The 13,352-nt window shown below is 40.0% G+C and overlaps 2 protein-coding genes across 2 annotated transcripts; one reads left to right on the top strand and one right to left on the bottom strand.

The window, feature by feature from the left end:
• The first annotated feature begins 7,470 nt into the window (after window positions 1-7,470).
• On the top strand, window positions 7,471-10,685 carry LOC145052940 (E3 ubiquitin-protein ligase MIEL1-like). Its single transcript, XM_079000871.1, has 12 exons — window positions 7,471-7,635; window positions 7,724-7,811; window positions 8,019-8,075; window positions 8,156-8,188; window positions 8,265-8,342; window positions 8,426-8,469; window positions 8,561-8,601; window positions 9,521-9,603; window positions 9,685-9,776; window positions 9,846-9,915; window positions 10,260-10,301; window positions 10,451-10,685. Exons 1-12 carry the CDS (start codon window positions 7,586-7,588, stop codon window positions 10,577-10,579), a joined length of 807 nt encoding a protein of 268 aa, XP_078856997.1. The 5' UTR covers window positions 7,471-7,585; the 3' UTR covers window positions 10,580-10,685.
• A 485-nt stretch (window positions 10,686-11,170) lies between these two features.
• LOC145052938 (F-box-like protein) lies at window positions 11,171-12,787 on the bottom strand. Its single transcript, XM_079000870.1, has 4 exons — window positions 12,570-12,787; window positions 12,245-12,433; window positions 11,755-12,003; window positions 11,171-11,639 (listed from the first exon to the last, which is right to left on the bottom strand). Exons 1-4 carry the CDS (start codon window positions 12,636-12,638, stop codon window positions 11,370-11,372), a joined length of 777 nt encoding a protein of 258 aa, XP_078856996.1. The 5' UTR covers window positions 12,639-12,787; the 3' UTR covers window positions 11,171-11,369.
• Between the last annotated feature and the right edge of the window lie 565 nt (window positions 12,788-13,352).

Here is a 13,352-nt window from a genome sequence, read left to right as displayed (position 1 = left end):
AAGTTTGCTATGGCCAACCGCCTGCGATCTGCTTCCAATACCCACCAATTATCCCAACACCAGCTGCCTACCTTCACTGGTCTTCCACCCGGTCATTCTGACTAACATAATCCTCGCGGATAAAAACCTCGGGTCAACCCTGACCCTGAACAATTTAGAAACACAACTTACTCAACCGACAATCCTTCTGGTACTCTCTGAGTACTGCACTTGAACTCATAGGGGTTCACCCCCTTCTTTCCTTACGCGATTCCCTTGCCTTCCCAAGGGGATGCTCCATAACCAACTATTTCCTCTGTCACTGTGAAGATCCTATCTTCACCAATCCATTATTCCCGCTACTTCCAGTACAGGTCATTATCGCCAGTATCCACTGGACATTTCTTTCTACTATAATTTGGTGTCGAGCACTCCACAATCAATTAACTGAATCCCACCATGGTTTGCTTACCTGCACTGCTACTGCCTGAAAACTCTGCTATTCCATATTTGCCTTCCGGATGCACTGAGACCACCCTGGTCCTTACCAATCTACCAATATCTGGATTACCGGCTCCCACCGGTCGCTAGACCCAACACAACTCCTAGTCGCTCCCAGCGACTTCGAAGAAACTTCGACCACCTATAATTGCTCAATCTATTCTGCCATTCAGGCACTACAATCTTGGGATCCCTGATCCCCTATCTTGACACTAAGGTCCCTACTAGGTCCCACCTATGCTGATAAAACTCACGAGCCTCGCCCACGGGTCCCACCCGCCTCTAACCTTCTAGTCCTACTTGTCTAACCACTCTCGCTCGGTCCTCGCCCACGGGTCTCACCTAACCATATTACTGAGCAACCCTGCTCTCAAGTCTCACCTACAATGATAATCTCAGACGGGCCTCGCCCACGGGTCTCAACCAACTATATCCTAGAGCAGCCTCTCCCAAGGTCTCACCTCTGTAGGGCTACACAGACAAACTCCCTATCATTCTCATCCACTGCCCATTCCTGATCCCTAACTGATCACTAGGAGATAAGGGCCTCGCCCCAACTCCGCCAACGAAGCTACTCTGGAATGCTATGACTTACCCGCAGTCTTACATCACCTTCCATCCCTAACTGCTAGTGAATGCTATAGTTACCCCGTAGTCTTACAACACTTTCGACCACTGACTGCTACTACGAAGGCAACCCATGCTATCAATTCTCAAGATCTTCATTCCGACTCTCTCGAGTCCTACAGGTGATCCACCAACCTGAATTCCCAACCACGCTTTAACCATCACCAATACACGCACTAGCTGAGGGGGGGGGGGTTCTTAAACTCCCAACCCTGAACTCCTCGATCCATCAAACGCTGAACTACTTATTTTCCTTCTCGAAGGTCGCGCACTCATTCTGGGTCTGTGTGCTCCTACCTTTGCACACTCGGAGGATTCTCCCCCACTTCGATCCTGCTTACCCCTTGCTGCTCAATACTCAAAAGAAATCGCAATCCTTGCTACCATTCCATAATCAAGCTGCTGAGGATCCCAAGCTTACCGTAGCTAGGGATCTAACCAATCCATCTCTAAAACTATACCACTCTGAACTAGCGAGACATACCAAGTCCCTCCCAAGCATGCTACAGTCACTGCATCCTATGCAACCTTCTCTAATAGGGCACATCCCCTAACTACCATACAAATATCCGAGGTATGCAGATGGCATATAACATAATCACAAGCAAGCCACACCATAATACTATACTCATACCAAAATGGATGCAGAACCATAACAATATAATCATGCACAAATAAAAGAACTGAAAATGGAATTCACATACATGCAACGTCCGGCGCTGCTCGCGACTCCAAGGTAGCCATCTGAAAAGCGCTGCCTCCTACCGCAGGAGCCTCTGCATGGCCCTGACGACCGTCTGTGATCCTCAAAGTTGCAGGGGCAGGTGCCATCACCCGTCCTGTTGAAAACAAACTGGGGCACTGGGCCTTCTTGTGGCTCCATTAATTGCAATGAAAACATATCAAGTCTGATCCCTGTGTGGCGGTAACAGTACAATCCCTGCTGAAATGACCAGTCTGACCGCACTTGAAGCAGCCAGACTCACCACCGCTACCACTCCTGCACGGGCCCCCGTGTGCCCTGCCACACTTCCTGCACCGGCTATAGTCCTGATAATCCCTCGATCTCAAATCCGATCCCTTGGGCCTTTTGCCCGAACCCGCGGCTACCCGAACCTCATCCGACTTCCTTTTCCGGATCTGCTCCAAATCAATTTCCCTCTCTCTAGCCCGAGAAATCATATCTTCCAGCGTCTTACAGCTAGATCTGCTCACGAACTCCCTGATGTCGTCCCTCAACATCTCATGGTATCGGGCCTTCTTCATCTCCTCATCCGTGACATACTGCGGTACAAGAAGAGCCCTCTCCCTGAACTTGGCGGTGATCTCCGTCACAGTCTCAGTGGTCTGCGTCAAATCCTGAAACTCCCGTGCCAACTGCTACACCTCAATAATTGGCGAAAACTCCGCCCTGAACCTGGCCGAGAAATCGCTCCAAGTCATCGTGTACAACGCGGCATCATCCCCCAAAGCATGACCAACCTCTTCCCACCAATCCCTCGCTCTGTCCTTCAGAAGACAGGAAGCGAGTCTGACCTTGTCCCCCTCGGGACACCGGCTCGTACGGAATGCGTTGGCAACATCAGCCAACCATCTGCTGCTAGCGATGGGGTCCCTAGCCCTATGATAATATGGTGCCCCACAAGCCCTGAACTCTCTAAATGTCAAGGTACGTGCTCCCATCAAAGCCATCATCTCAGTACGGAAGGCTCCCAGCCTCTCATCCAAGATCTCCAGTATACCCTCCTTGACCGTGCCAAAGATCACAGGAGTTTGGTCTAGAATACTACGCGTAACCTCAGCTGATATCAACTCCCTCATTCGCTCCTCAAGCTGCTCGGCTCCTGAACCCGAGCCTGATCCCTCTCCGGCGCCTGATCCGCCCGCTGGTCTCTCTCTCAACGTCACCATGCTGAAAACATAATACATCCACTATCAGAATACTCATCACTGCTGCGAGACCAAACACACACCCTACCAGGTTCCCGGTCTTGTCTCGGCCTTTCCCGAATCGAGTACGGATCCTCTGCTTTCAGTAGTACGGGCCCATACTACCTTCCACATCTATCCGTACTTTCCTCGGGAATTGCTTCGACTCCACCAGGTCCCTTATCCACTACTACTGCTCCCAGCACTATCTCATCCTAGGCTTGCCCTAGGGAAACCTCTGACTCAGCTCAAACCAGTCTTCAGTTGCTGAAGGTCTCCTTGTGATGCCAATTAGCCATTACCTGAATACCATCACATGTGACGAGGCTCAGATAATCCTTCGAGTAAAAGACTCGCCCCTACAACGGTTGGACTCAGACAAGAGTTGCGCAATAGGGCCAAATCCAGTACTCTGAGATTATTCAACCCTAATCACATGTGACGTGACGTATTCACCTAATGGCTAACTCCCATCACTCAGGATCCCACAATGCACAAAGCAAGCAGCATTCAGACAAGGGGAAATCTAACCATAACATACACAAGCAATCATATCCACATAGCAAGAATCTAAACTAGCATGCAACACACACTCATAGACTCACACAAACTCATAAACTCAGACATAACCTAAACAGGCTATCCTACTGCTGTCTAATCAGCACTATAATGCAACTCAAAAGCACATATAACAGGCACAAAAGGCATCATCCCTAGATCCTTAGTCCTAATCTAGCATGCTGTTCTATTAACTGATAATCATAACATAAACTTGTATGGGTATTTTGGGGTACTTACTTGAGCTCGGCTGATTGCATGCACCACACCCTTTTTCTCTTTTCAAAGTTCTTTTCTTTCTGAATTATTTTTGCTTTTCTAAAACTGTTTTCTTTCCCAAAACTCTCTTTTTTTACAAAACTGTCTTTTCATTTTGAAAACTTTTATCCGACCACTTAGTTTGAGTTCATGCACACCCGAGAGTATGCCTGAATCCCTCAAACCAAGGCTCTGACACCAACTTGTAACGTCCCAAATTTCAAGACAAAAAAAATTTCTTTTAATAAACCATTACTTAAAGCGAAATCATCGATTCAAAACACAATCAGAGTATTAGTTTCCAAAACACATGTTCGTTATCAGAATAAAACATTCCCAGGCTGTCTAGTCTATGGTGTGTGCCATGCGATCACCCCGAGCTCTTCCCTCCGCTACCGGAAGTACCTGAAACCAAAACTGAAAATCGTAAGCACGAAGCTTAGTGAGTTCCCCACCCTACCACATACCATGCATAACCACATACTATACATAATGGGCCACACACGCTATCCTGGGCCTTGCCCCTACCTCGGGCCTCGCCCGCTACAACGGCCCCGCCGTTCCAGGCCCCACCTGGCTTCGAGCCCCGCTCGGATATAGATCTGTTTCACTCAGGCCTTGCCTATCACAGGGCCTCTCTCGCTAACATATAATAGCACATAAACATATCACAACACATAAGCTAAACACATACTAACGGATCCTGTCCAAAGGCCTCGCCCTTATCCTGCTACTGATGAGTCATGGAACCCCGTCCATGCTCCTACTGATAGTGAGATACGGGCCTAGCCCACACTCACTCTTTACCTAACTTGGGCCTCGCCCTTGATCTGCTGCTAATGAAATGTGGAACACCATCCACACTCTGCTATAGGTGAAATACGGGACCTCGTCCACACTCACCTCCCTACCAGGCACATACAAGTATCACACAGACAACAAGTATAAACTATCACATAAACCATTCCTTGGGCACTCGCCCGCTATCATTGGACCTCGTCCTGAATATCATACTAGCATACTGTGCCTAGGGCTAACCCCCGGGTCTTCTACTCATACTACATGGGCCGACATTGTGGCCGTAGACCCATTCACACAAAAAGGGAAACTCACCTGTACTGGCTGAACGCACTGATGATCCCATTAGTTGCTGCCCGACAACTCTCTGAACTCCTGCTCCACTAGCTCCCCGAGCTACCACTATCAATGCAACACTTAGTCTGACTGACCCCCGAAAGACAACCAAGTCAACTCTGGTCAAAGTCAAAGTCCTGGTCAAAGTCAAAGTCCTGGTCAAAGTCAACCTCCCAGGTCAACCCTACTCGCCGAGTTCATAAGTTCAGAGTCCTTCTAATCGCGACTCGACTCGCCGAGTCAGTCCATGACTCGCCGAGTCTACCGATTTCCGAGTCCTGATTTGTCTGACTCACCGAGTCTCCACTCGACTCACTGATTCGAATCTCAACTCGAAGGGTTTTGGGGTTTCGCGACCTGACTCGCCGAGTCCAAGAACAGACTCGCCGAGTCCAAGACAACCTTCATCAGACTCGCCGAGTTGTTCTTCAAACTCGCCGAGTTCCTGCCCAACTTCATCCGACTCGACGAGTTGTTCATACCACTCGTCGAGTTCCTCCTCATCTTCATGCTACTCGCCGAGTCCACTCAAAGGACTCGTCGAGTCCATTTAGATCTTCATACATGCAGAGGACTTTTGAGTCATGCATGGACCCCAAACTGTAGATCTACCCTTCCCAAGCCTATTCTTCACGTAAAGTTGCAAACTTTACGTGTAAAGAAGGAGATCTAGGCAAAACACACCATAAACTAGGGTTTAAGACAAAGAGGCTCCATAATCAACTCATGGGCAGATACTTTATGCTTCTCAGGACCAAAATATGCTTATATCTGAAGTAGCAACTCCAGATCCGGCTTCTAACTCGAATGGCTGACTAACTATGGCTTAAAAAGCCCCAAATCTCACAACCATAGAAGATCTAAAGGAAGGAAACGACTTAATACCTTCAATACCTCAGAAAGGCTCCCCAAACTTCAGATCTAAGGTCAATCCTTGAAGCTTCAACGATTCCCCTATTTCTTCTTCCTTCAAATCACCCAAAAAATGCCTTGGAAGCTTGAATGCACAACAATGGAGACTTAGGGTTCGATGTTCTGGGTGAGGCAGTAAAGGAACCCCAGGGGAGAGAATGAGACGTTTAAATAGGCTCCAAGTACCAAATTTAGGGTTTTCCTCGTACAGACTAGACTCGCCGAGTCGGTTACTTACTCCTCGACCCGGATCCCACTCGGACTCGCCGAGTTCCTCCTTGGACTCGCTGAGTCGTCCCTTAAAATTAGGGTTTTCTTTCCTTTCTTGGCCTTCCAGACTTTGGGTGTTACAGTAACTGATGCCAAATTGGGGCATTCCTATTTCACAAATTGAGCACTTTAAGGCCATTGGTAGCTTGATGTTAAAGTCCATATAAATTTGTAATCATGATATATCCAAATCCTTTCTAATATGACATTGAGAGTTCAATTCGATATGGAAGATTCATACTTATAATGTGAAACTTATGCGACTGTGAAGTGTAGTCATACTTTAAGAGGTTGCAGACTTATTGTTATAATAATGAGAGGATTAGGATATAAAATTTTTATAACTGTCTCATGTTGTATTTTGTAAGACGAGTTTATAAATTTGTATGTATTTTATCTTTAGGTATTCAAACGGATCTTAAAACACCCTGATTCTTGAATATTTGAAATGTGTAAGACACTAAAATGAAAATTCAATCGATTCGAGGTTTATTCAAATTATTTACACTAACATAGGAGATGATTGTTCAGGTTGTTAAGTGTAATTGGAATTAATACAAATGTAAAATGAAATTATTAATTATATTATAATACAAGTTAGAAGGTGTGAAGTGCACATTTTATATAAGATTAATTGGATTCCATAACAACAAATGACGAGGATCAATATTGGCTCCTTACTAGGTCCTAGGTAGCAAGGTCCATACCCTGATGGTGGTCCTGCTGACCTGTCAACGTACAAAGTACAAGGGGCGGCACCCCAAACCTTTTTGTTATTTTGAATTTAATTGTACCGGGAAAAACAAGATTTAATGACCATTTTATGGTAAATTTATGGTTAGTCACTTTTAAAAACCATGAATACCCATTTCATATCTACAATTAACCACCTTTTTTTTTTTTAATGTACGGCCTTTCCAAAGAAAGGCAAAGAACGATTTCTGGTGAATCAGGTTTTGGCTTTTATTTATGTCTATTTGTATATACCGGCTCCCCAAACATTTTTGCAGCTCTATTTTTTGCAGATAAACAGACGCTATGTAATAAAACTTTCGATCAACCAAATAAACTTGGAACTTAAATATGGTTGGATAGGTGAATTATGAGGTCAAATGTTTGGGGTTTGGCTGACATGAATCTGACCACTCAACCGTCGATCTCGTGATGACATCCGATTGGCCCATTATTCGGCGGCCGTGGGATCACTGACCTTATCCACTCTTCCCTACGCTTCCACCTTTAATCTATTTTCTTTAAAATAATATATAATACTAGTTGCCACCATTATGGGCAATGCATGCATCAAATATAATATATATTCTCCTCGATGCTTGTGTCCAAAGATCATATAACACCCCCATTCTTTCCGAATTAGGAAACTTTTACTGCATCTCCATCTCCATCTCCCTCAACCTCCATGGCAGGCCCCAACGACGAACGCTTGGATTTTGGGAAGATGGGTTACGGGTATTTAATCATACTTTATTCATGTATTTTTGTAATCTGCTGTGTAAGTATAGTCTGTAAGTTTTCATGAATTTGCCATTTGTGTTAGATGCAAGCATTATCGAAGAAGATGTATGATTCGAGCTCCTTGTTGTAACGAGATATTCGACTGTCGTCATTGTCACAACGAGGCTACGGTACGATTACTCGATTACTTCGTTTTTTCATGCGATTTCTGTTGTATTCTTCGATTTAAGTGTTTAGATCTCACGAATGTTTGTTAGGGTTTCGAAGAAGAGGAACTTTAGGGTTTATAGTAGCTTGTTGCAGATCTAATCGTATGGATTTGAATCGATTCAATCTCCGTTCTGATTGTATTCTGATTTTCTCTGTTTATCCCTCAGAATATGTTGAAAAATCCCTACGATCGCCATGAACTTATTCGATCCGATGTGAAACAAGTATGCTCCTTTCTTCTTCATCATCAGAGTTGCGAATATAATAAACCCTAATCGAGTGAAACATTTCATGTTTGTTGCAGGTGATTTGTTCAGTTTGCGACACAGAGCAACCTGTATGTTCCATTGATTCGATCTACAAAACTACAACAATTCCTTTCTTTAATCACTAATCGTTTCTTTGATTTCCAGGTTGCTCGTTCCTGCACAAATTGTGGCGTCAATATGGGGGAATACTTTTGTGAATTGTGCAAATTCTACGATGATGATGTATGAAATTCCAAACGATTTGTATATCTAAATCTTACAAGTATGTTTTCGTTTTACTGTTGATAATCATCATCATATTGCAGATTGACAAGGGTTTGTTCCACTGTGACGATTGTGGCATCTGCAGGTTAGTTATGATTGTATTTCAACGTTTTTGTTCATCAGATTGTTCATTGTTCCATGAGTCATTTGATTTATATAGTTCTATTCGTGTTCAGAGTTGGTGGACGTGAGAACTTCTTCCATTGCAAAAAATGTGGTATGCTATAGAGGGGTGATTTTGTAATTTGAATCTTGCTCAATGTTAACGGACCGGACTCACGGCGTTTTTGAGTCGAACCGGATTTTGTCAACCAGTTTGGACCGGATTTGGACTGGTTTGAATGGACCCCTTTTTTGGACTTACCTCGAGTCTTTCTGCTTCAACTACACTTTTTTTTTTTTTTTTTTTTTTTTTTTTTTTTTTTTTTTTTATCAAATCAACAACCCGAAAATATAACACAGTTATAACACTTAACAAAAAGTCCAAAACATTTTGTGGACTTTAAATATTTGTAGGTATCAACAATTTTCATTTATGTTATTTTTATTATTCTTTTGTATAAATCTTTGAGATTAAATTAATATAACTACACATTGTATATTTATAGTACAAAATAAATATATGTTTGGTCACGTAACAACTAATTTATTTTTCAAGTCTTTTAGTTTGTTATGTATAACAAACAAAAAAGTAGTTTCTAAACAGACTTTAAAAAAAGTTATCCCAACTAACGTTTTGACAAGCTTAAGTTTTTTTTAAAAAAAAAATCTTTTAAATATATTCTTTATTTAAAAAAAAAAAAGGAAAAAAAAACTCAATCTTCAACCGTTCCTTTTATATATCATTTTATATTTTTCGGTTAGTTTATCCATCGGTTTTATCAAATTTTATTTTTCATCTGCTAATTTATCAACTTATAGTTTTTCAAGTATTGGTCAGCTTTTAGCTAGTAAATAATAACATTTATAATTTAAGTAAAATATGATATGTATATATTTATTAATATTTGATCTTATATTTAGAAAATTTAATACAACAATGATAAATATAAACAAATTCATATAATCACATTTATATGTATTCTCTAGTTGCAAAGTTATTTGTTTTTGATATTTCATGACCATTGCTTTCCTAGGAACTTGCTATTCTATTGGTTTACGTGATAACCATTTATGTGTCGAAAATTCTATGCGACATCATTGTCCCATATGTTATGAGGTTTGTTTCTTTTTCTCCTTCTTTACCTTTAGTTAAAAGTTTGCATAATTTAATATTTAATTGCTATGACTACATTTACAGTATTTATTCGACTCGATGAAAGACACTGCAGTTATGAAATGTGGACACACAATGCATCGTGATTGTTACAACGAGATGATAAAACGAGATAAGTAAGTATTTTTGTTACTATTAATTATAAAATAAACTTTTTGTTGTAACTTTTTTAAATTTTAAAACAGATTCTGCTGTCCAATATGCGCCAAATCCATTATGGACATGTCCGCAACATGGAAGATGATCGATGAAGAGGTTGGTCTATCAAATTGATTCTCATGAGGTTTCATTATTTGGGAGTAAATTACAAGTTTGGTCCCTATATTACACAAACTTTTACGGCTTTGATCCAAAAAGGTTTTGTTGTAAATTTGTCTTGTTGTTTCATTTTGCTACGGATTTGGTCTATAACCAATGCAAATTGATCATTTTTCCCATTAATGTAATAATAAAATGTAAGTAATAAATGGTTAAAGTTAATAAAAAAACTAGATAAGGGGCCAAATAGACATATTGTTTCAAATATAATCAATTCTTCAAAATCTTCTTATTCTTTTTCTTATTTGATCATATTTGACATTTATACATTCATTTCGCAGATCGAAGCTACTCTAATGCCTGATGATTACAGACACAAGAAGGTACTATCACATCCTTTGTGACTTTGCACTACTTTTGTTACAACAAATGAGCCAACTTTTTAGGGTTATTTTGGATGATAATGATTATGAGGGCATTCACGTCTTTTGCATACGATGTGAAATTATCTAATAAAGACCGAATTTTTCAGGTTTGGATACTATGTAACGACTGCAATGACACTACGGAAGTTTTCTTTCACATAATTGGACAGAAATGCCGCCATTGCAGATCGTATAATACACGGACGATTGCGCCCCCTGTTTTACCACAAGAATGACCGAAACGCCCTTTGTTTGTCTCGTATTATAAAATAGGTTGATTTATATACCTCTATATATTCTATATTCGCTATACTTGCGGAAAAAAAAAATTATAATTTAAAATTGCTGGATAGATGGTTTTGGAGTGCAAGAGAAGCACTGTTTTCAGCCAATTCTTCCTCCACCTGTGTGGATTGAAGTAGCCCTTGCTAAGCAACTTGGGTTGTATAATAGATTAATAGTAAACATGTTCGCTTTTGTTTGTTTTTTCTTTATAATGTTAACTTTTTTAAGTCGGATCTATATTATGAATATGAAAATCTCAAAGGAACTTAAAAAAAAAAACTATTGATTTTGGTGTTCTGTTTTAATTTTCACTAGCATTGTTATGTCAAAATGACTGGTTTTGTATGCTTGTTAATGTTTATATTGACTAGCTTATAAACTATATAGACTGTAAAACTAAATTCTTAATTTAAGTGTAAACCAGATTTAATGTTTTCGTGACCAAACCCATTTATCCAATTCTAGTATTTTTATATTTTTCTCATTGAAAAAAAGAAGGCGAAATTACACATTCATTACAAATAGAATCCGTTACACCAAAGTTGGTTAAACATTTTGTGCTTTTAAAGATTGAAGATCAAATTACATATCATTAACCTGAATATATACATTAAATTCAGGAGAATCAATGCACACGTTGCCATTTATTTACACTATCCCACAAATATATCAACAATTATACACACAATGCGTTATATATTTTTATATATATACACACACATGACACATAGAAACCTTCCTCTAACTTGATGTTTGGCATGACCAAGGTGAGGAAACCGGTTTAGCAGCCGAAATCTGAACACGTATGACCTCATGAATAGCACCCCGATAAAGCACATCAAGAACTTGTTGTTCTTTCATCATTGCAAGATCTCTTAAAGAAGCCCTTCGTGAAATCGACTCATCACGAAGCCTAAATCCATACAACCACCTCCCAAGCTTCCACCATTGAACACATATTTGTCGATCACAAATCTTTGAGCTATTTAAAGCTTCCATCACATCATCCGCCTACAAATCGTATCATCAACCTCATTTATTCAACATATTCCCATAATTTCGTTAAAAATATAATAACATAAATTTGGTGATGTTTCTGTAAAGGGATTGGATATTGTAAGCTTACCGGAACTCCAAGCCATGCAATAGAGTAGTGCAAACCAGCCAAATTAAGCAAAACATGAAGATTTTCTTTGAAAAAGAACAACACCACATCTCTGAACCCAAATTGCATTGAATTCATGTTTTGCATTGCAACCAAATAATGATTAACCTCAACGGATTCTGATGAAATGCATTGGTCCAAAAAGGCAATAACAGCATCGGCTTTACTAGCCATTTCATGATGTTTATTAACATAAAACCCCCTCCATCCCTACACTCAGACATAAAAACTCTTCACGTTAACAAATACAATTTGCTTAATGTAGCATCATACATTTCTTTCATTTGCAAATACGAGTTTGCATTTTAAGAACTGATTAAGCTACCAATTTCTTAAAAGACTTTTCGTTTAATTGTTACTGTAGAAGAGCATAATCAACCCTCAATAAACCATTCAAGTATATTTCAAGTCAGACAAGCGACTATCTATGGAAATGAAAATAAGGATAGACCTTCAAATTGGAGTCCAAATGCTGTTGTTGAAGTTGATGGGGATTGAACTCAGGAACAGAAGAAGATTGTTCTTTATCGAAACCGAGGGCTGGCCATCGGTCTCTGCATAGACCCGCCCATATATGATCGGACCCGCAAAGCTCCCGCCAAAACCGAGAGCAACTACCCAACGAACACAAATCCAATTCCTTCAGACCCCAAATTGAATTCATAGAAATTTCCCAAAATCAGAACGCAATTCTTAATTCGTAATTTCTCAAAGATTAAAAAATCGGACAAATAGGGCTATGAAAGGAAGGAGATTAGCGAAAGAAATCAACAGACCTGAAGCAAGGAAGCGATTTTGAAGGCGATATCGCTTGGAACCCAGTTCTGTATGGATCGATTGTTCATATCTTTTGTTAGTGATTTTGGTTTCTTTAGGGTAGATTGTTGAGAGGAAGAATCAAAAGAAATAACATTTGGGAGTGGGGATGATCATGTGCGATGCCGTCATCACATAAATTTCTGCTGCGATTGCGTGGAGGTGTGTAAAGCAAGAGAAATGCACGTAGCAAGTTAATCTATCCCCCTTTTATTTTGGTATGAAAAATGTGCAAATGTCAACCATTTAACGTATTTAGTAATCAAATTTGATTCTATAAGCCTTTTGGGCAAAATCCATAAAAGATATAAGTTGAAATAAAATTTTGATTTTGACTCTATGGTAATTTTTTTACAATTAAATTATTAAAATCAAGAATTTATCGAGGAAAATCTAAGAGATGGAGATTGGAACGCAAACTAATAGCAACCAGATTATGACACTATATGTATAGATGCTAATTTGTTATGTTGTTTTACACCAAAAGTTTGCCCACAAATGGTATCCAACCCTCCAACAAGTTCTAATTACTATGTTATAATAAAAACAAATTGCATAAAAGATACTAAGTTTTAGAAAAAATTGATTTTGACACTGTGTTTTTTTTTTTCAATAAATCACTATATTTTATTTTCTTTTTCAATTTTGACATCCAGAAAATGATGTCAGTGCCACATCATCAAAGACTAACATATCACTATACAACATCAGTTGGAAAATATAGTGTTAAAATAACTTTTTTT

This window comes from Lactuca serriola, chromosome 5 (assembly GCF_051521515.1).
Source record: "Lactuca serriola cultivar US96UC23 chromosome 5, Lser_US96UC23_V15, whole genome shotgun sequence".
NCBI lineage: Eukaryota > Viridiplantae > Streptophyta > Magnoliopsida > Asterales > Asteraceae > Lactuca > Lactuca serriola.
This window is presented reverse-complemented; position numbering and strand designations above follow the sequence as displayed.

Bases quoted from the DNA above. Each gene is read 5' to 3' on its own strand.
- LOC145052940 (XM_079000871.1), top strand. From the start codon at position 7,586: ATGGCAGGCCCCAACGACGAACGCTTGGATTTTGGGAAGATGGGTTAC. The intron at 8,470-8,560 runs GTTAGTTATGAT...ATTCGTGTTCAG, and splicing joins GACGATTGTGGCATCTGCAG to AGTTGGTGGACGTGAGAACT. The intron at 9,916-10,259 runs GTTGGTCTATCA...TTCATTTCGCAG, and splicing joins GGAAGATGATCGATGAAGAG to ATCGAAGCTACTCTAATGCC.
- LOC145052938 (XM_079000870.1), bottom strand. From the start codon at position 12,638: ATGAACAATCGATCCATACAGAACTGGGTTCCAAGCGATATCGCCTTC. The intron at 12,004-12,244 runs GTCTATCCTTAT...GTCTGAGTGTAG, and splicing joins ATTTGGACTCCAATTTGAAG to GGATGGAGGGGGTTTTATGT. The intron at 11,640-11,754 runs GTAAGCTTACAA...TACGATTTGTAG, and splicing joins TTGCATGGCTTGGAGTTCCG to GCGGATGATGTGATGGAAGC.